This window comes from Corythoichthys intestinalis, chromosome 14, assembly GCF_030265065.1.
Source record: "Corythoichthys intestinalis isolate RoL2023-P3 chromosome 14, ASM3026506v1, whole genome shotgun sequence".
Classification (NCBI taxonomy): Eukaryota; Metazoa; Chordata; class Actinopteri; order Syngnathiformes; family Syngnathidae; genus Corythoichthys; species Corythoichthys intestinalis.
This window is the reverse complement of record NC_080408.1, coordinates 42,438,651-42,460,534: the sequence shown is the minus strand read 5'-3', so window position 1 is coordinate 42,460,534 and position 21,884 is coordinate 42,438,651. Positions and strand designations below refer to the sequence as shown.

The 21,884-nt window shown below is 37.9% G+C and overlaps 1 protein-coding gene across 6 annotated transcripts in view; it reads left to right on the top strand.

The window, feature by feature from the left end:
- pde4ca (phosphodiesterase 4C, cAMP-specific a) overlaps positions 1-21,884 on the top strand; it is a 146,455-nt gene that overhangs the window by 99,853 nt on the left and 24,718 nt on the right. For all 6 annotated transcript variants that reach the window (XM_057856428.1, XM_057856430.1, XM_057856429.1 and 3 more), the window contains one exon: positions 19,933-20,127. In XM_057856428.1, the coding sequence (XP_057712411.1) occupies positions 19,933-20,127 (195 nt within the window). The remainder of the gene's footprint in view (positions 1-19,932; positions 20,128-21,884) is intronic.

The window sequence follows — 21,884 nt, the reverse complement described above, 5'->3', positions numbered from 1 at the left end:
GTACCGTCTTCAGAAGAGGCTTCCTCCTGGGGTGACAGCCATGCACACCAATTTGATGTAGAGTGCGACGTATGGTCTGAGCACTAAGAAGCTGACCCCCCACCTCTTCAATCTCTGCAGCAGTGCTGACAGCACTCCTGTAGCGAATCACATGACATTTTGGAGGGAAAATGACAAGCAGTACTCAATTTGGATATTTAGGGATGTACGTAGTTTCTAAGGGGTGTACTCACTTTTGTTGCCAGGGGTTTAGATATTAACCCTTGAGAATCGAAGGACGCGCCGGCGTGTACTCAGCGCACGTCGTCTTTGAAGCGCCCTCACGTTTTAATTACGTCACCCACATGCCGTTGGTTGGTCTCGTTTTAAAGTGCGGAAGTTGCGGTTTACTCTCGTTATTATTTGAAGTCAATCGACCAACTAAAACGTGAGATATTGTCATTTAAGTTTTATAGTTATATCGTCCTCTCAAAAAAACATTAAAACACTGCATGGATCATTTGTTTATGTCTATATTTCCATCATTTCTTGTCCTTTTTCAAAACGGAAGCTCCTTGAAAAAAAAAAACAAATCAAACGAACCCCTTCGAAGTCACAGTGGAAGCACAAAATGCGTTTTTTTTTTTTTTTTATAAATATAACTGCCGTGCGAGGTTCCACCGAACGAGAGGGAGGAGTGTTCTGAAGCAGCGAGGTGGCGAGCGACGGCTGTTTGGATCGAGCAGCGACTTTGTGTGACTTTGAGAATGAACGGAAAACTAAATTTAGCGCAAGCAATTGTGCTTTTTGATCAACTTGAGGAAGAGGATGGTCCAAATTCGTCATCATCGTCTTCTTCGGAAGAGTCCTCGAGTGAAGATAGTGACGGATTTGAACACGTGGGCGACGCCATCGACGAGCAGAGGTAAGTCAACTCACTTTTTTTTTTTTTTATGCTGAAAAAGTTTCTTTTGAAAGTTTCTTTTTATATTGCAAGACAGAGTTAATTTTGATGCAATATAAGTGTGTGTTTGTGTATATAATAATAAAATGTGCATATCAGATCAAAGTCGTACGTGCACTGTGTGTATCCCAGGCAGGAATTTATAATTTGTGGTGTTCTTCTTTCTATATGAACATTAGGAATGTAGGACATATTCAGCTATGGTATTCTTTCTATTGTCATACATATTGATTTCCATTATTATTTATTGCTGTATATATTTCTATTTTATACTTTATTATTTTCATAAATACTGACTTTTTTCATGTACATTTATAGTGACAATGAAAGTAAAGTGAAATGAAAATGGAAGGGTGGAAAGAGGACCGACACCCCATGGAAGTGTGGGCTGTGTGATGTAGCCCTGTGTCTAATTCCAGGACGAAACTGCTTTTCGGAGTGGCATGCCTGAAAAAAATTTAGCTTGTTTATTGTAAATATTTTTGAAAATACTTTTTTTCCAATGTTATATATATATTTTTTTTCCCCACAATGTCTTCTCAATTTGTGTATATAAATGTGTGTTCAAGAAGCTTGATTGTGTGTACATAGTTTTCATCAGGTGATGGGCCGCAATACCTAAACTCATAAAGAGATGGCCTCTAAACACTTTTTGTGTTAGATGGTATATATTTTTTCACTGTTCTTCACTGTTTGGTCTGCTGTATATAACCTTTTTTGACTAGAGCATGTATAAAGGCAATTGTCAAAATTGTCAAATATAAGACTATTTATTCTAAATTTTTTTTGGTTGAATGTTCATACTAACATGTTGAATAAATATTACAAAGTTTCAAAACGGTTCGTTACGCATGTTTGGTTGTCAATTGGACATCAATATTAAAAATTTTGACAAAACGATTTTGGAATTTTTGGTCTTTTTGGGCCCAAAATGATGATTTATAATTGGTCAGTGAAGGAAACAACAGTTTGGACATGAAGTTCAAGGTGTCACAAAAAAAGGGACCAAACCAGGCCATCGTAAACAATTCTTTCTTTGAAATATAAAGGCAACTTCAAAGGCATGCAAAATCAGACAAAATAGGCCCAGACCTTAAAGGGTTAATGGATATATTTTGAGTTTTCTTGAGGGAAAAATAAATTAAATCTATTATATATGCTGTACACAGACTACTTTTCATTGTGTCAAAGTGTCCTTTTGTCAGTGTTGTCCAATGAAAAGATATACTTAAATATATGCAGAAATGCGAGGGGTGCACTACTTTTGTGATACACTGTATATTTCCCTGAACTTGCTCTATAAAAGTAACATTTACTGACCACCACAATGTTTTTTATTCGTTTCTTTTAGTGTTTCCTAATGCTGAAGAGTTGTACTTTTGAACGAATTCATTATTTTTTTCAAGCTTTTTGTCTGAGTTTGTTCTACATGATAAAATGTCTGATTGAGTGCTCGTCCGAGACTGGTGATTCCATCCTTTATGCTAAGGGTTGTAGCAAGGACGTAGGTTTGCATAGGATAGGGACGGTAGGGACATAACACCACCAACTTTTAGGGATGCTCAAATTGTCCCAACCAACTTTGAAGCAACCTTATTTGCATTATATAATGAGTTCAGTCACATAGGTAATTTAGATTGTCTAAGGATAGAATTGACCCTACATTATGTCCAGACTTACATTTACCCCCTTTCACTTGCTGAATGTGCTGGTCCATTTTTTCCCCCTTCAAACGCACGTTTGATTGGCTGATGACTAGAACCCCCACGTTCACATAATCCCAACAGAAATACATGTCGACATGCCGCCTCCTCCTTGCCTGGTACACCAGACTCTCCGCTGTTCCAGCTATTGAGTCTGGCCACCATTCAGCGGATACAATTTCCAGGGCGGAGCAAGCCACAGCAAACAGACAGCGGAGTGGACCAATCAGCGACGGGCAGACGTGACGTTAGTAAAACGAAGAGGGCAGGACGAGGGACTTGCGCGCGGAAGTAAACATACAAGGAGAGCGGAGTTTATTCAACATGGCTAGCGCGAGACAGACTGTTGTCAATGACTCGTGTCGATGTGTTTTTGGTAATTTAAAACTGATTTTACCGTGGGTTGGAACATATTCTCGGCTCTCCATTTCACCATCTGTGTTGTTGTGGATACGACTTCCGACGCGCAAGAGTGACGTTGCTCGTTAAGAACACGTCACGCAAATAAAGGAATCTGATTTGTCGATTGATTTTGTACCTGCTCGAGAGGCCGTTGATGGGCTGGTTCCCAGACTTTTCTCTCAGTGTTTGAAAAATACAGGGAGAACAGTCTGGCCGTGCCAGGCAAGCCTCCTCCGCCCCCTTTGAAGAGGAGGGATATTAGAAGGTTTTTTTTTCGGCCAGCAGCAGCCATTTTAAGTAATGTAAAAAGATGTCAATGTTGTGAAGGTGGGGAACCTACCACTAATTTTGCAACTGAATGTGCGACCTGCATCAGAGGTAGCATAACATTAAACCGTGTGCACTTGCTAACCTGTAAAACTAGTAGTAGAAAGAAAACTAGTAGAAAGCTGTTTAGTGACGTGTCTTCCTGTACTTTTTCTACTGTTAACGTTAATCCAACTGTGCATTTTGTGCATTTATTCCCTAATTAAAATGTATGTATTTTCTATCTCTTATCATTAAAAAAAAAAATTATTTGCAGCCGATGCACATTTTTTTACAGATACACACAGAATTTAGCCATTTTTACAGTTATTATTAGCCATCTATTAATAATACTTAAAACATATAGGCTTACAAAAAGCCCAGTCTTGAAATACAGTTTTAGCAAACAGAAATTACAATACAGTGCAATGGAAGAAAGCTGTCACAGGTTTGTTCACATATCGACTATAAGATGTTGCCATTCCAATTCAATTCAATTCAAATTTATTTGTATAGCCCTAAATATCAACAAGGTTGTCTCAAAGGGCTTTGCAGAGGCAATATGATACACAGTCAGAAACAGCAAATGAAGTAAACAAAGGTGATTCCACTTTCAAATGTATCATCAGACACTGTTAAATATGAATACTTTTATACTTTCTTTTTGTAGCACTGTTTTAGGCTGGTAGCCCGCCAGGCTTAACCGTGCTCAAACGTTTTAAGACACTTCACCATTCAGTAGGATAAGAAAGTGTCTCAAAACTTTTGGTTGCGTGTGTATAAAGCATTGAGGGAAACCATGTAAATGGCTGCAGATTAGTATTCGTGCACTCACTTACTTGTACAGAATTTGTTATTATTATTTGGGATTACGGGTAAATAAGTATATTTGTGTTCATGCTTTACATCATTACTTTGGCTTCAGCATAGACTTCACTATCAGTTGACGGGGCTCGAGTCCGATCCATAGGGGGCCCATTTTCAAAAACTTCAAATTGAAATAATTTTCAAAACCAAAGCTGCTAGCGACCTAAAACCAAAACAGGAACTTCCCTTAGGCATATATGAGTTTCCATGAGCAGCGACATAAAAAAAAAATAAAATTTGAAAGTCGTTCCCTAATAAAGTCCCGATTCATTATTTTTTTATACAAGTAAACAAAACTTAAAATGGCTATAAAATTCTCAAATTTAATGCTAGATGCACAAAAATCACCAAATGCAGAGATAATCACCTATATTTTCAGGATCAATAGCAATATTTAACATATCATACACGTTTTTGCCCAAAATAGCAACTTATTATTATTATTATTATTATTATTTAATTTAGTGCTGTTTTCAACAGCTAATAAATCACTTAATTTTCACATCAGAAACTTAATACTTGAGAAAAGCATGCAGAATCATCTTAATTTTACTCAACAAAGCAAAATTTGCATTTTTCTTTCTACAATCACAATTTATTTAGGTTGAATTCAGCTATGTGAGTAGTTAGTGCGTACAGATACAAAATCCAACACGACAGCTGAGAGTTCAAAATTCTTGTAAATAAATGCTTAAACCACTTAATTTCTATAGATATGAACGTAAAAAAGTCCAGATTCTTGGTTAAAAGCGAAAAAAGGGCAGTTATCGTTCATTTTACGTAAATAGTTCAAGCCAAAGTAACGGTATAGTCTAATCAAACATGGCAGCCTTCACAAAACGAAGAGCTTTTTAAGTTGAAAATTCTTGTAAATAAATACTTAAATCACAGAATTTCTATAGACATGAGCGTAAAACAGTCTAGATTCTTGGTTAAAAGCAAAAAACGGGCAGTTTTCGTTCATTTTACGCAAATATTTCAAGCAAAACATACGGTATTGTGTAATCCAACTTGGCGGCCATCACGAAACAAAGCTTTTTAAGTTTTATATTCTTGTAAATAAATGCTTAAATTGCAGAATTTCTATAGATATGAACATAAAAGGTTCTAGATTTTTGGTTAAAAGCAAAAAACGGGCAGTTATCATACGTAAATATTTCAAGCCAAAGTTACACTAATTTTATCTATTGATTTTTTTTCACGTTTCAAAGTGCATGCATCGTGCTATTTAATTTGATAATTACCTTGAATCCTTGACCAAATCACTCTTGAGACACTCCTTCCTGCTTGTTTGCAGTAAAAACTTCGTCCTATTGTCATCTAAATCTGGCGTTAGTACACAGCGTGTGTTTGAGTTTATCACAGTGAAAGCCAACTCAACGTTCTGCCTGGGTCGGCCCCCTTCAGAAAGGTGTGGCGCAATGTCTCTGGGAGCCGTCTTGTCAACTGATGGTTGAGTGTATGGCTTTGGTTAAAAAAAAAAACACAAAAAAACCCTACAAGAATTAGAAGTACAAGCTTCTCGAGCTTCTCTATAAGAACACAACAACAAGCGTCGGTCGCAAAAAGCAAATGCCTTTTTTATCATCTCCAACGAGCAACTCTCTTCTGGCGTTGACGTATGTCAGACTTCCACAGTGGGAGTTTGTGGAATATGGAACTTTCACATTTAAAAAGGTAAAGCAAACCTAAAATCAACACCCAGCCTTTATTATGGGAGATTTTTTCTGCAGACATTTTTCTTTAAAGCCTGGTTGCCTATTTATACTTTGCAGCATCTCATTTGCCCAGTAGAGGGACCCTATTCTTTTAGTGATTGAGCAGCCAACAATTCTTAAGATTGGAGCTACTACATCTCCTTGCGTCACTTACCAGAACATATGCAACAACCACCTCACACACACACACACATTCTCAACAAGGTTATTTTTGAAGCAATTACTCCAATAGTTGTTGGTATTTTCAGCATTTTTATTTGTGGTGTTTTTAGAGTGTGATGGAAAGGAGAGAAATGGTGGGCGGGTGTGGCGAGTGGGCGAGTGTGAGACACACAAACAATGGAGTCATATTTGGGACACATTGTTTTAATGGGAGCTACTTCATTTTGTCTAGATAACATACAGCAGGCCGCGACATGTTGACCTTTTAAACGCACCAAATCAACCTGTTGATATGTTTATCGTGTGTGTAAATTGAATCACAATGGAAATAAGACGTAGAATATTTTTTTTAGATTTTTCAGACCTACCAAAGCACTTATTTATTTATTTATAAATAAGTATTCCTGCTCTTACTGACTCGCATTGTTCAACAAAGAGGGGAAAAGCATATGGATCCCAATAGCTGTTACCCCAGTTTAATACTATGTCTGTCTTCTTCAGAAATATAAACTACTAGAAACTATGTTTGCTAAATCTAATGACCGGCCTTTACTATGAAACTTGTGTTGGATCTCACATTCAGTATTTAAATTTAACTATATAATGATCAAAATTTTCAGACTTGAAGTTACACTTTTCCATTTTTTTGGACTCAGGTGTCCGTGTGACCTATATATAATAAAATATGTAATTTCACACTGAACGACATGACCAAGGAGTTAACATTACCTACAGGAATGTGTTATATAGCTTAGTAACCCTTAATGTGTTATGTTACGTTAACATACTTTATAGTAGGGGTGTAAAAATTAATCAATCTTGATCGATATATAGATTTTTAGTAAGTGCAATTGAAAAAAAATTGAACTAAACACTCAAACAATTCTATAAACATTGCCATCTTTTAGATATGCGGTTTTGTTCAAAAGAAAGGTTTTCATTCAAATATCTGAAATTATACTGCAACAGAATGGTCAAACACTCCAAATTTGCTTTGTATGTTTTGTTGCTTCATTTGAAATGGAAATCATTGTGTTAAATGTGTACACTTAACCATTGTATTAAATTGATTGAAGGCCTTAGAATTCAATCGAATAGTAGAAGACTTTGTAATATCAATAATTATTGCATTGTTATTCTAAGAATCACTATCGTATCGACATGATATTGGTAATGAACACCCTACTGCAGTGGTATGAAAAAGTATCTGAACCTTTTTGGAATTTCTCACATTTCTGCATAAAGTCACCATTAAATGTGATTTGTTCTTTGTCAAAATCACGCAGATGTAAAAACTGTCTACTTTAACTAAAGCCACCCAAACATTTATGGGTTTTCATATTTTAATGGGGATAGCATGCAAACAATGACAGAAGCGGGAAAAATAAGTAAGTGAACCCTCTGCCTAAGAAGACTTAAAGAGCAATTGAAACCATTTTTTTAAGTCAGGTGTGTTCCCAATCACTGATGAGTGATTTAAAGCTTCCCTGCCCACTATAAAGCACACACCTAGTAAGAATTTTCTTGATGAGAAACATCGTCTGATGTGCATCATGGCTCGGTAAAAAGAGCTGTCTGAATACTTGTGATGAAGGATTGTTGATTTGTATAAAGCTGGGAAATGATACAAAATTATCTCTAAAAGTCTGGATGTTTATCAATCGACAGTCAGAGAAGTTGTCCACAAATGGAGAGAGTTTGGCGCTGTTGCTTCTCTCCCAAGGAGTGGCTGTCCACCAAAGATGACGCCAAGAGTTCAGCGCAGAATACTCAGAGAGTAAAAGGGGCCCTAGATTGTCAACTATATCTAAAACTATGGCCAAGAATGGTGTTCATGGGAGGACTCCACGGAGGAAGCCACTGCTGTCTAAAAAAAAAAAAATCATTGTTGCTCGTTTAAAGTTCGCAAAAAGGTACTTGGACACTCCACAGAAGTTTTGGCAAAATATTTAGTGGACTGATGAAACCAAAGTTGAACTGTTTAGGAGTAACACACAACATCCTGTGTGGATTAAAAATAGAACAGCTAACCAACATCAACACCTCATCCCCACCGTGAAGCATGGTGGAGGGAGTGTCATGATTTGGGGCTGTTTTGCTGCCTCAGACTGCCTGGACAACTTGAATGAATTCAAAAGTTTATTATGATGTTTTGTGGGAAAACCTGAAGCTGTTTGTTAGACAGTTGAAGCTAAAAAGAGAATGAATGCTGCAACAAGACAATGATCCAAAACACAGAAGTAAATTAAATTCAGAATGGTTTCAGAAGAACAAAATACACGTTCTGGAGTGGCCAAGTCAAAGTCCTGACCGGAACCACATTGAGATGCTGTGGCATGACCTAAAGACAGTGATTCATGCCAGACATCCCAGGAATCTGACTGAACTACAGCAGTTTTGTAGAAAAGAATGGGCCAAGATTATTCCTAATTGATGTGCCAGACTGATCTGCAGCTACAGGAAGCGTCTGGTTGAAGTTCTTGCTGCCAAAGGGGGGGCACAAAATATTAAATGTGATGGTTCACTTACTGACCCCCCCCCCCCCTTCTGTCATTGTTTGCATACTATCCTATTTATATTTATCCATATTTATTATTTATTTATGGTGGGGATTGTGGGGGCACTGGGGACACTTTACCTTTATCTTGCTCTGCACCAAGCACTTTTAATGGGTACTAACTTGTATTATTGTTGGAACTGCAATCTGAATTTCGTCGTTATCTTGACAAAGACAATCAAACTGTAAATCAGAATCCTCATTAAAATATGAAAACCAAAAAATGTGTGGGTGGTTTTAGTTAAAACAGTTTTTTCATCTGTGTGATTTTTACAAAGATCAGATCACATTTGATGGTGATTTTATGCAGAAATGTGAGAAATTCCAAAAAGGTTCAGATATTTTGACATACGACTGTATGTATACACCTCTGCAGCCTCCATTTAAATAAGATATGTCTTTCTTTGTCTTGGTTTTGGAAAAATACATCTCCCTGATTTAAAGTCCAGATTGTCAAACTTGTACATATTTTTAGACCACCAAAAGGGAGGTCTCAAAAAGTCACTTGCTTCATTCTGCTATTTCTTGGGAAGGACATTAACGTAAATTGACATCTCACAATAAAATTTGGTTGGTATTGCCTACGGATGTATTGGCAATGATCCTCGGAGCCCGATTTTTTAATATTTTCGCCTCAGGGCTGATTAATTACATGAATTAATTCCAGACTTGTTGTTGCCTGTGGATTCAGAGTTTGCAAATTGAGGCATGTGCTGTGTTCAGTTGTGCTTTTTATGTCTCTGGGCTGATGAGACCACCAGCCGGGTGGTCATAGTTTATGGTGAACTTGTTTTCTTCATGATGCATTTTCTGATGATGCAATTTATCCTCCAGAGAAACGTATAGTCCAATAAATATGGTAATTTAGCATAACATGAATCCCATAAAAATAGTACATTTTTCTTGCGGCCATCTTAGTCGATGTCATGAAGTCATCATTTTGATTTTACCACTCAGGTCGTTTCACTCGTTGGCTGCCATTGACGGCGCTAGGCGTCCAATCCATTGTGACGGTTGAAATTGATTGGACGCCTAGCGCCGTCAATGGCAGCCAATGAATTAAAGATCACTAGTTTGTCTGTACAGTCCACAGTATCCCACTCGCCTGTTTTGAACTCAAAGCAAGTGAGCAAAAAAACTGGAAGTGAAGAGATCGCTAGGGAAAGTCGTGGGCGATATTTTGATCTGCAATCTAATTTTAGCTCAGCATGCGCTTCAAATAGAAACCTCACCATAAATATGCATGAATGGGGGGGGAGTTGGGGGTAGTCCACCCTGTGGTGCAGAGCAGAGGCAGGAGGGGGCTGAGTGCACGCTACCTGAAATCCTATTTTTAGCTCCAACGATTCTTTTCTCGGTCTATTCCCTCATGCGAGGGGAAGCTAAATTTAGCTGCTTGGAGACAGAAGCGTGATGCGGGAACAAAAATAGAAAGGAGTTTATGGCGGGAACAGTCAGAGGTGTCGCATTTATGAGGACACAAAATGAAAAAAATAAGAAAACCCGAGCAGGAGATTAAGCCCATAAATCAAATTACAGTGGTACTGTGACCAAGCTTGTAACTCAATTTACTCACATATGAAATGAAAGTTGCCTTGTGACACGAATGGAAATGTAAGTGGTTTGTACCAATCACAAAATAAAAGAATAGAATTGCACTCTACAAAAATGTAAGGAAAAATGGGATGCATATCATTCTATTTTTTACTTTATAAAGCAACAATCCATTCAAATTGATGGAAATGCATAACATTGATCCACTCTTTCTTTGTTAGTTTGTTTGGTTTTCATTCAAAAGTGGTAAATGTTTCAGCAACAAAGTTGCTTTGAATTTTATATATGTATATCATATGAAATCGATCGAAGACCCTAATAAACACTCAGTTAAGTCACTGGCAGCTGAAAGATGAGCATTCACACCTACTCATCCCAAGTTAAAATAATTGGACGTCTATTGTTGTCAATGGCAGACGTGAGTTGATGTTATGACGCAAGTGACTATTTGAGCTTATTAAAAAAAAAAAAAACAGAACCCCATAAAGACCTGGCGTCCACATGATATACAAGCGTGGCCGATGTGACCCAATATTTTTATGATTAAATAAAATCATTAATAATTAATAAAATTTACTGTAAATAATATATAAAAATGATGAATAAAAACAGAAATATACTCTGGTGATTTCCCCCAATAGTGCTTTAAAGTTTTGTTTTGTTCCTCTTTTGATTTCTTAGTACTTAACCAACTGCCTGCCATTGACAACTATAGACGTCCAATTCATATTACTGGGAAGAATGGCTTTGAAAGCGTATCTTTTAGTTCCTGTTTGGCTTTTTTTTTCTCCCCAAAAATATGTCAAAAGGAATGGAAGTGACTAGTAAGTGACCCCAAACCAACAGAAAATGACTGCAATTCAAAAAGATGTTACTTGTTACTCTCCCCAAATCAACAGGAAGTTGCCCCAACATTCTCGCAAACCAGCCTGAAAGCATTCCCAAACAGTTCTTGCCAAAATCACATTTTCTCGTTAACAGTGTAAACATGACCAAAAAAACATTACATGAAGCGCACTCAACAATGTTGAAGGTGTGAAACGTAACGTCATGAAAGGGAGACCTAAAAATATGTGAACATCATTAGGTCTGCGTGCAGAAACAGCGAGTTCATGTGAGAGTGAGAGTCTAAAAATAGGCAGGTTTTCAGGCGGTGTGGGGGACTTCCTCCTGATCCAATACGACGCCTAGTAAAGGCAAGACGAGGACCTTCTATACAGGCAGCTCTACAACTCTTTTTATTTTAGTAACAGCCACCCTGCTAACATGCCAACCTACAGACACTCTGTCAGCCTCAAGGTCTGATGGGTAACACCTTGTCCAAACAATTACAGGGACTCCACAGTAGAAAACCAGAAGCAGAGCAGGGAACTATATAAAGTGTTCCCCCGCTAGATTGCAGTTCTTTGTTCAAATTCTTGCAAAATTTGTCTTTTTTTAAACACATTGGATAGCATTGGCGGTGCTATAGATGTCCAATCCATTTTGACTGGGTCAAAATGGATTGGACGTGTAGCACCTTCAATGGCACAGAAAGCGAGTCCTCTCCAGTTAGAATTTCGCAATGGAGGGCATTGAGTTAATTTTGGGTCACTCCTGGGTTAATTTTAGTGTACTTACAGAAAGGCCGATATATCAATTGAACATTGCCATCGTGATGTGCCCATGCGCAATAATCCCATCACAGGACGTGCGATTGTTTTTTGTTTTTTTTTAACGCACATCTCTACTATTAAGGTATGTGAAAACTGTCAAAGTGTGTCTTAAAGTGCACATACAACAATTTGGCAAAGCGCAGATGACAAGAAATTAGTGTTTTAATCCACTGTCTAGCCACGCCTACCCTTATAGGGCTCTAGCGTCCCCAACAGGTGGATGACGTCAGCGGGAGAATGGTTTCATCTGATTTAGTATGCAGCCCATTGAGCAGGAATTATTCATGACGAGGAAAATGCTACGAAGAGAGCCGCAAAATGTAATTGTTTCAGTCTCTTTACTCCAATATTTTTAAAGGATATTCTTTTTATGGAAGTATTTTTCCCAATTGCTAAATGAATGTTATGGTCATGACAAATACCAATCTTGTGCTAAATGGAATATGAAATACTAAAAATGCATTTATTCAGTACAACATTGCAAAATTGAAAGAATGGTCAAAACTGTCGACTTCACCTTTACTGTCGAGCCTCCCGAACGCTATCTTATGCCGCCGTAGTTTGTCAGGCTTTTGACATTTCCCTGCCCCCCGGCTTCGGAGAATGTAAACAAACCAGGAGGCGTGATGGATAACCAACATGATAACCCAAACCAAGTGACGTCTCAAAGTCTTATTTTAGCTTTTCCAAGCGAAAAATCGCACAAAACAAGGCTGGATCATGTCACACTGCCGCAAGGTTGGCGATTGTCTTCGCCGGGCGGGTTGCCGATCGGCGAAGACAAGCAAGTTACAGATCGTTCCCCTGCTACTAAGGACAGGAGAACTCACCGGGTAGGCAGCTGGAGAGTACCGCCGGACAAACCGGCCAACGTCAGAGGAACGCGTAGCTGCCACATGGTCAACATGAATATATTGAAAAATAATGCTTTACTACACAGCGACGACGTAAACAAACAGCGGTGTGCAGGTGTTGTGCAGCTAACGTGACAGAATGTGTTTTAGGAGAGATTTTCTACCTGCCCATCCATGATGAAATGTAAGTAAATAGTCCTTAAAGAAAGTTTGTAGTATTTATTTTGTAATCGCTGGATTCGCAGCTATTTTTAACGCAAAGTTGCAATTTCTGATCGGGTGGTAAATTTGACAGAACACCAGGCACATGAAGAGGGCAATAAATCGAGTATAATGCTCTCCCGGTGGGGGGATATGCAACAAGCCTCCGGTCTCGTCGGCCGAGTGGAGAAGGAGCACCTACCTACGTATTAAAATGATCCCAGTATTTGACATAATACAAACCACGATGTTTACTCATTTCCTTGTAAGTCCAATGGTCCCACAGTAGTAGGGCTTGTTTTGGCCAATATCCACCAGTGAATGGGAACCTTTTAAAAACCCCAAAAGGCTCACGCCTCTCCCTGGTGCAGCAAAATTTTTCTGCAGCCGTTTGGCTGGCGTGATGCAAAAATTAAACGAATTAATCCGCAAAATCAGCTGAATCCTTAGTCCTTCTCATACAACAGTACGGCTGGATAGTGAGAGGATTCCTTCTAACGTACACGTCACAGCGCCCTCTTTCTGAACTCGAGACTGGAGCCGGAAGTCACTCATTTTCATGGCGCGGGATTCAAAAACTAACTAAATATAGCGATCGCAACCACACACATCCAAGCGGTCCATTTCATTCAGAAGCATAAAATTCTGCGGAAAATATGTAAAAAACATGCTTTTTGCTTTCATATGCACTTTCAGACTTACAGTGAGGAGCAGAAGTATTTGCACCACTGGTGATTTTGCAAGTTCACCGACTTAGAAAATAGGCAGAGGTCTGAAATTCCAATCATAGATGCATTTCCACTTGTCGAGACATAATCTAAAAATGAAAATCTGGAACTCACATTGTATAATTTTTCAATAATTTATTTGTAATTTACTGGGGTTCAAAAGTATTTGTACCCCTGAGAAAATCAGTGCTAATATTTAGTGCAGGAGCCTTTTTTTGCAATTACAGAGGTCAGACACTTTCTGTAGTTCTTTACCAGGTTTTCACATATGGAAACATGGTTTTGGCCCATTCCTCCATACAAAGCTTCTCTAGATCTGTCAGGTTTCGGGGCTGCCGTTGAGAAACATGAAGTTTCAGCTCCATCTGAAGATTTTCTATTGGACTGAGGTCTGGAGAAGGGCTAGGTCACTTCAGAACCTTGATATGCTTATTACGCAGCCACTCCTAGGTCATCTTGGCTGTGTGCTTCGGATCATTGTCATGTTGGAAGAGCCGGCCACGACTCATCTTCAAGTCTCTGACTGAGGAAAGGAGGTTATGGATCAAAATCTGACGATACATTTCATCATTCATCCTCTGCTTTATACAGTACAGTCGTCCTGTCCCATTTGCCGAAAGCGGCCCTAAAGCATGAGGTTTCCACCCCCTACTTCACAGTGGGGATGGTGTTCTTGGGATTGTACTCATCCTTGTTTTTCCTACACACACGACGAGTAAAGTTTGCACCAAAAAGTTCTACTTTGGTCTCATCTGACCATATGACTTTCTCCCCAAGACCCCTCAGCATTATTTAGATGGTCCCCGGCAGACTTCAGACTGGCCTTCACATGTACTGGCTTCAACGGGGGAACCTGCTTCCAGTTGATTTGGGGGCATTTACGGATCATTTCCTGTTGCTTTTAGGTTACTGAACAGGAAGTGACCCGGGAATATCCCAAAATGAATAAATAGCATGTCCTTAATAGGATGTTTGTTCATGCATGAATTATTATTATTATTATTATTTTAACTTTTACAGGTCATACATTGCACTAATTGGCTGTCATTGATGGCACTAGACATCCAAGCCATTTTGACTTATTTATATTTATAGAAATAAATATATATACAGTATATAAAAAATACAATAATGATGACTACTTGAAAAAAAAAAAACTACTAATTTTGAATTTTTTTAATGATTAAAATTGTCACTCTTTTTAAAGGGTTAAAGGTCTTTTGTGAATAATTGTCCACTGTAGTGACCACTATTTCTTAAAGGGTTAATGCAAACTATAAGTAAGTGAATATAAAATATTAAGAGGTTAAAAAAAAGGAGTTCAACAGCTTTTAGATCAAAGATGTCTTTAAACGATTTATCGACTATCATAATCGTTGGCAACTGATTAACTGTCGATAACTCATGCCAGCCCTGACATGCGGTAACATTTTTGCACTCAAGTGCAGCCCTAATCGTTTTAAGACTTGAACAAAATGCCTAAACTCACGACACGGATTTCTTCCATTCACGAGTTGAGCAACTGCAGTGTACAACAAAAAATTCTCCTCTTCCCATCCTCCCTCCTCTACTTTCGCTACCCAATGAGGATGCTGCATGTGGACAAGACGCTGGTGTGTTACTGACTATTACATAACAGCAGCTCTCGCCCCTCCATTCATGTGACAGCTGCAAACACACTGACTGCACTAAATGGAGGAGTCAGAGGGAGGACAGGGAGGAAAGAAGGGTGTGCAGAGAAGAACAAGACAAAAGTAAAGACGAGTTTGGTTTGCAGGTTTTCGACCAAATGTCCCCCAAAAAGTGTATGAATGGTTAATCAGTACCTGTGAGCCCCTGAACTCATTCAGTGCACTAGCACTAAGATGACTTACGAGTAGTGTTGCATGTATACATCGGTATCGATATGGCACTAAAATTACGACATTGGTATCGGGGAGAACGAAGAAATAATGTGCCGATCCTGTGCAATATATACTGTATACTTCAAGATACAGTTTCGCTACCCAAGATGGCCGACAGCTACGCGCGCCGCCGTGAAAAAGGAGCAAATGTCGCCCTTCCCAATTAAGCTGATGATCGACGTCCACTTGTGTAGCGGCCAGCCATTGTTGTGCTGTAAATTTAATTTTTGTTTAGTTTATTACTAGTAAACGTCCAGTCCATTTGAAAAGGGAGGGTGGCGGTGAATGAACGAACGAATGTAAAAAATATAATTTGCTCTTCCTCTGGCTGAGATGCAACCTCCCACCAATTAGTTTATCACTAGTAGTAGTGGTAGACACTTGCCTGCACAATATATCGTTTGAACATCGCCATCGCAAAGTGCACATTCGCAATCGTCCCATCGCATGACATGCGTACTTTTGTTTTTCTTCATAAAAGCAGCAATTGTGCAGAGACATGGCTTGGATCACTTTTATATACACCAATCTTCATCATTCACAGATAAACCCCCTTAGCCTGGATTAAACAATATTATATGAATGTTAGGGATGTCCCGATCGCAAATTTTTGCTCCAAGTCCAAGTCACCTGATTTTGAGAATCTGCCGATCTTTGATCGTTGAGCTACCGAGGCGTCTCTGGCCAGATCAAAGTTACAAATCTGTCAGTCATCGTTAACTTTAAGTAGCACACACCAGATGCACTGGAGACCAAGAAAAACAGTTTGGTTGCACTGCTTTTCAGGATTGAACTTGAGAGGCTGTATGATCATGGAGCAGAAAAACATATATTTTTAAAATTAAAAACCCGATCCTTTTCACCTGATTCCAATCAGTGATCGGCTGAATTTCCAATCAAGTGATCGGATTGTGGTCAATACAATGTGGTCATAGTGAGTCAACCAAAATCTTCCTAAACAGAGCTATTCAAGTCTATTGGAAAATTCCTCTATTTTTAATATCGCCCAAAAATCGCAATGTCATTTTTTTCCAAAATCTTTCAGCCCTAGTAGGCAGTGTTGTAAAAACGGCGTTAGAGTATAACGGCGTTTCTAATGGCACCATTTATTTCAGTAGTGAGTAATCTAATTAATTACTTTTCCCATCTTTGCAATGTCGTTAACGTTACTGAGGAAATGAAGGGGCGTGTTTGTGCGCTACAATTTGGTTGACTGAAGCGCTAGTTGTCTGCCTGGAAAGTGCAGAGCGGGGAGTGGGGAGGAGGGAACGGGGTGGTGACGCCGTTGCAAACGCGATTATATTTGGCTAGGTCTCCCGGAGCGTTAGCATAGCATTTGCATTCAATTAGCACTAGCATTTAATGTGGCGAGTATCATTTTAACTTTTTTTTTTCCATACAGTTCGTGGCGTCCAGGGGGGTAAAATTCATTGAAAATAATGTACTGTTTTCTTGCTAAGTGTGCATTATCATCACCAAGTTGGCGTTGTCCTTGTAGATGCTACAATGTAATAATACAGTATATATACAATATATGTTATATTTATTACCAAAAATAGTCACTCGCACTAAACCTTTCTTAAATGATGAAGCTATGAAACTTGTGTGTTTTTTTTTTTTAAATGTATGTTTAAAATGTATCATGTAATAACCTGTAGAACATGAAAAGTAAAGTAAGTTACTATAGTATATACTGTATACTACAAGGTGCACCTGACTATAAGCTGCCACCCACCAAATTTGACACGAAAACGACATTTGTTCATAGATAAGATGCACTGGACCATAAGCCGCAGCTGTCCTCACTGTATTATGGGATATTTACACCATAAGATATTCAACGGTAACAATTTATTTGACAGCGGCATCATACAACTGTCATCAGATCAAATGAACCACCATGAAGCTTTGAACCAATTGGCTGCAAAGCTTCATTGCTTGAAGAAGCTTCATTCGGCCATTACTGCTCCCTTAGGGGCGACAGTCAACCACTGCTGCCACCTGCTGTCAACGATGTTGTTGTCCAACATGCCTCCTCCTAGCATGCATTGCAGCGCTACAGAAGATCAAAATTCATGTTCTGTGCTAATTATTTCTTCAGTTACCTATCCAGTTGTTTCATTAATTGCTAGTGATGGTATTGTGTAACACATTATTTGACAGTGGCGCCATAAGACTGTCAATAGACAGTCAAAATAATGATATGACACTGTCATGAGCGTTAATGAATGCTTATAACTGATATCGTTTAGTGTTATCCGGCAAATTATCTCACTTTTGAATAGATGTAAAAGAGCCGAGCTGTACATAAATGGATTTAGTGACATAACTTGCCGGATGACATTTAAAGACATACTGTATGTCATAACCATTCAGTAATGCCCATGATAGTGTCACGTCATAATTATGATGGTTTTATGACACCGCTGTCAAATAAAGTGTTACCTATTAACCCAAATAAATGAACAAATAAGCTGCACTGGACTATAAGCTGCAGGATTCAAAATGAAGCAAAAAAGTAGCGATTTATAGTCCGAAAATTACAGTACTCTTACAATGAGTTAATTGAGTTACTAACGCTTACTTATTACTTTTTGGGGGAAGTAATTTGTAACTAACAAATTACTTTTATTAAAGTAAGATTAACAACACTGGTAGTAGAGTGGGAGGCTGGCAGCGAAAGAATGTTTGTATATTTGCTGCCAGCCTCCTACTTCAGATGGATTAGATGTATAGGCAGCCAATAATTCGACATTCAAGTGAGTATGCAGAAATATACAGTAGTATTAAAAGAAAAAAATACATAGAATTTGAATGTTAAAAATAAAAAGATATCTGTACAGTATCAGCTGATTATTGATATCAGGAGCCAAAAAATTATATCAGTGTCACACTAGTTATGGGTGAGTTTTGGATGTTGCAAGCAGCAGATTTAAAAAAAAAATTTTTTAATTTTGCTTTGTGTTGTGAGCCAAAATCTGAGTAATGAGAAAGAATCGGGCGGGAGAGTGTTGCACATATATTTTCTTCTGTTTACTAGAGGTGTGAATCACCAATTTCATTCCAATACAAATGTCTTACAGAAAATGAATGGGTCTATCTAAACTTATACTGTAAATAAATGGAACTGTGTCTGTTTGTGTGTGTCTGCGTGCGCATGCGTGCGTGCATGTGTGTTCGTTTCTTATGTACCTCGCCCGACCGATTTCCTTAAAAATGTACACATTTGTACAATAAGCATCTGCGAGTTGTCTTAGATGGGTTTGATCTCTGTACGCATCCATTTAGTACGGAAAATGAATTCGAAACTACAAGATTAGCATTGAAAATCCGTGATTGTGGAGGCGACAGCACCGTCTTTTGGGCAAAAGACACGTCTGTTGCTATTGCAATGTAGCAGTTGGCTTTCAAACTTTACAGTTTCATGTACAAAATTAAATGTGCTGTGATGATATGTTGTGACATTGAGTACTCCACAACAACATGCTGGATTTTTTTTTTGTTATGTAAAATTTTCAGAATATTACTAAAGGATTCCTTTCGGCTGGATATTCATACTGTACACAGTGATGAAAAATCGATTGCGCGTTAACCTCTTTATGGTGTCCTTTTACTATTACTAGATTACAGCTAAATCTCAACGCAAACTATGTTTCATCTACGATTCGGATGTATTGCATTCACGTTAACACAAAACCGTGCAACGCTGAGCCATACTGCTAGTTGGAAATAAATAGGGATGTTTTTGTTATATATTACTGGAACCCAACGTTTTTTGACAAAAAATTAATACAATCATGATTTTGTGAATTTTAGTGAGATTTTTTTTTTCGTCAAAGCGTGCAGCTAATTCTTTTTCATTTAGTTCCATTTCTAATGGACAGAACCACTGAATTTTTATGCTCATTTTGTTGTTTGTTTTGTTTGTTTGTCATATTGTTACGCCACATTCAACAGGCTGCTGATTTTAGCGCATGCGAAGGCGTCAACAACACTTTCCCACATGTCCCAATGTCACACCCCTCTCAAATGTGCAATTTAGGGCTTTTATTGCGGCGCTTATAATAGTTTTGCTTCCTTCTGCATTTTCCTGTTTTACAGATAAAAGTCTGTTACTTGAACGTGATGAAAACTGGTGATGTTTTAATTCGGGACTATTGTGTTTTCTATTCCTTTTTGTGGCTTATTGCCCCTGGAAATCTCTCCGCTTTCTAAAAATGTGGTAATTGAGATCACCACACTGTTTTTTCATGGTTTGGGCCAACTATTGGCAAAACAAATTGAAAGAAGAAAATAATATGTGAGCAAATGGTCTTTTGAACCTGATGGTATGTCATGGAAGTCATTCAGTCTTTATCTCATTTCTTTTTGTCCTCAGCTTTGATGTGGAGAATGGATTGTCGGTGGGGCGTAGTCCTCTTGATGCTCAAACCAGCCCGAGTTCTGGTGGTCTGGTCCTGCAGGCCAACTTTCCACACAGCCAGCGGAGGGAATCTTTCCTCTACCGCTCCGACTCGGACTTTGACCTGTCACCTAAAGGTCCTACGAAAAATGCCTCCACTGCAAGTGACCTGTAAGTTCTGAATGTTGAATAAATGTTGAATGTTGTCATCATAACATCGTATTGAATATGGCGTTTGTCGATGTGATTGAAAAGAAATCATGCAAATCTTAAGATGTCCAAATTTGGTCATTTTCTTTTTATCATCAATCTACACTATATTGGTCGGTCCAAACGCATGACTTTTATTTTTGTTTATTGTTTTCTTGAAAATAAATACAATTAACAGATATTGGATAATATTTGTAATTTTTTGATAAAAAAAGTAATCGTGGGATTTAAAAAAAAAAAAAAAAAAAAAAAAAGGAAAATTACCTCATAGCCTGCCATTGACAGCGATAGATGCCCAATCCATTGAAATGGGAGGGTGGCAGCACTTCTACTCGTGATAAAACTTATTTAAATTCACAGTAACGGGATGAAAAGAGCCACATGACTGGACATCTATCATTGTCCATTGAGAGTACCATTCAGAGTAAAAAAACTAATACAAATTTACACCCCTCCTCACTTCTTTAATGTAAATAAATACAATAAAATTGAAACAAATCAACAAGAAAAATAAAATGTGCAAAAATAAATAAAAATCTTAAAATAAAAAAATGAGAATGAAGAATTTTCTCTAAACAATTGCCTATCAAAATCTGCAAATTTATAATCAGTTAGTTGCCGATTGAGCGTGGCAGCCCTAGTCCACATGTAAAACGCGCAAAAAATGTTAAACATGAGAAAAATTGCATAATGTGAGTTTTTGTACTCCACAATAGCAACCAAAAAAATGGGGAACAGATTGATGACATTTTCTTTGATTTAAACTTTATAGCCTATTTAATGTAGACTAGGAGCAGTGTCACAGATTACTTGAAAAACTAATTTAATTACTGATTACGCCTCAAAAAAGTAATCTAGTTACTTTACTGATTATTATCAAACGAACAAAGTTACTTTAAAAGTAATTTATCGGTTACATTTCTACCAATTTTTCTCCCTTTGCTGACTCAACATATGGCGGAAAAAACTAAGGTGACTTGAAGTTCCGCTCTGAGACCCCCAATTTGGCCAACTTTCAAAATTGCCCGATATGCATGTGTGATACATCATTGGAAAGCTTCAAATCTCAATTTTCTGGGGGAAGAAAAATTTTGAACAGGAGGGTATTTTTTTAAAAAAATTTTTTTTGTTTTTTATTTTAAACAACGAAACCCTATCTGGAGGTGAGAGCATGCGAGAGCAGAATTAAAGACGCCATGACTTTAACGAGATATTATCGCGTACTTACCTTGTTTTGATCCGAAAACTTCATGTTGCATGTATCAAGACACAGCTGTGAATGGCCACAGCTGGATTTTTGGGGGATTTTATGGGTGAAACATTGTATTATAACAAGGGTCGCGATGCAGACATTGAGGAGTGGTCGAGATTTTCTTTTTCATATATTTACCCTTTTAAACTTTTTTTTCAATTTTTCTTTGTTTGGATCGATTATTTATCATCTAACATATCGTAGAAAATGCGACAGTAACAAAAAAATACAATTAAGCGATTGTTATGAGGTAGATATCCGTGACTTTTTTTTACAGACACCATTTTTTTCATTGTGACGTAATTTGTTTAAAAGTTTATAATATGTGATTGAATAATTTTTTTAAAGTCTTTTTTTAAAAACTAAATAGTAGACACCAATTAATGATTCTAAGCTAAAAATGACAGACATTTCAAATAATAAATATAATTACTTTCTTTTTATGGCTAGGTTGAAACAAAAGCGG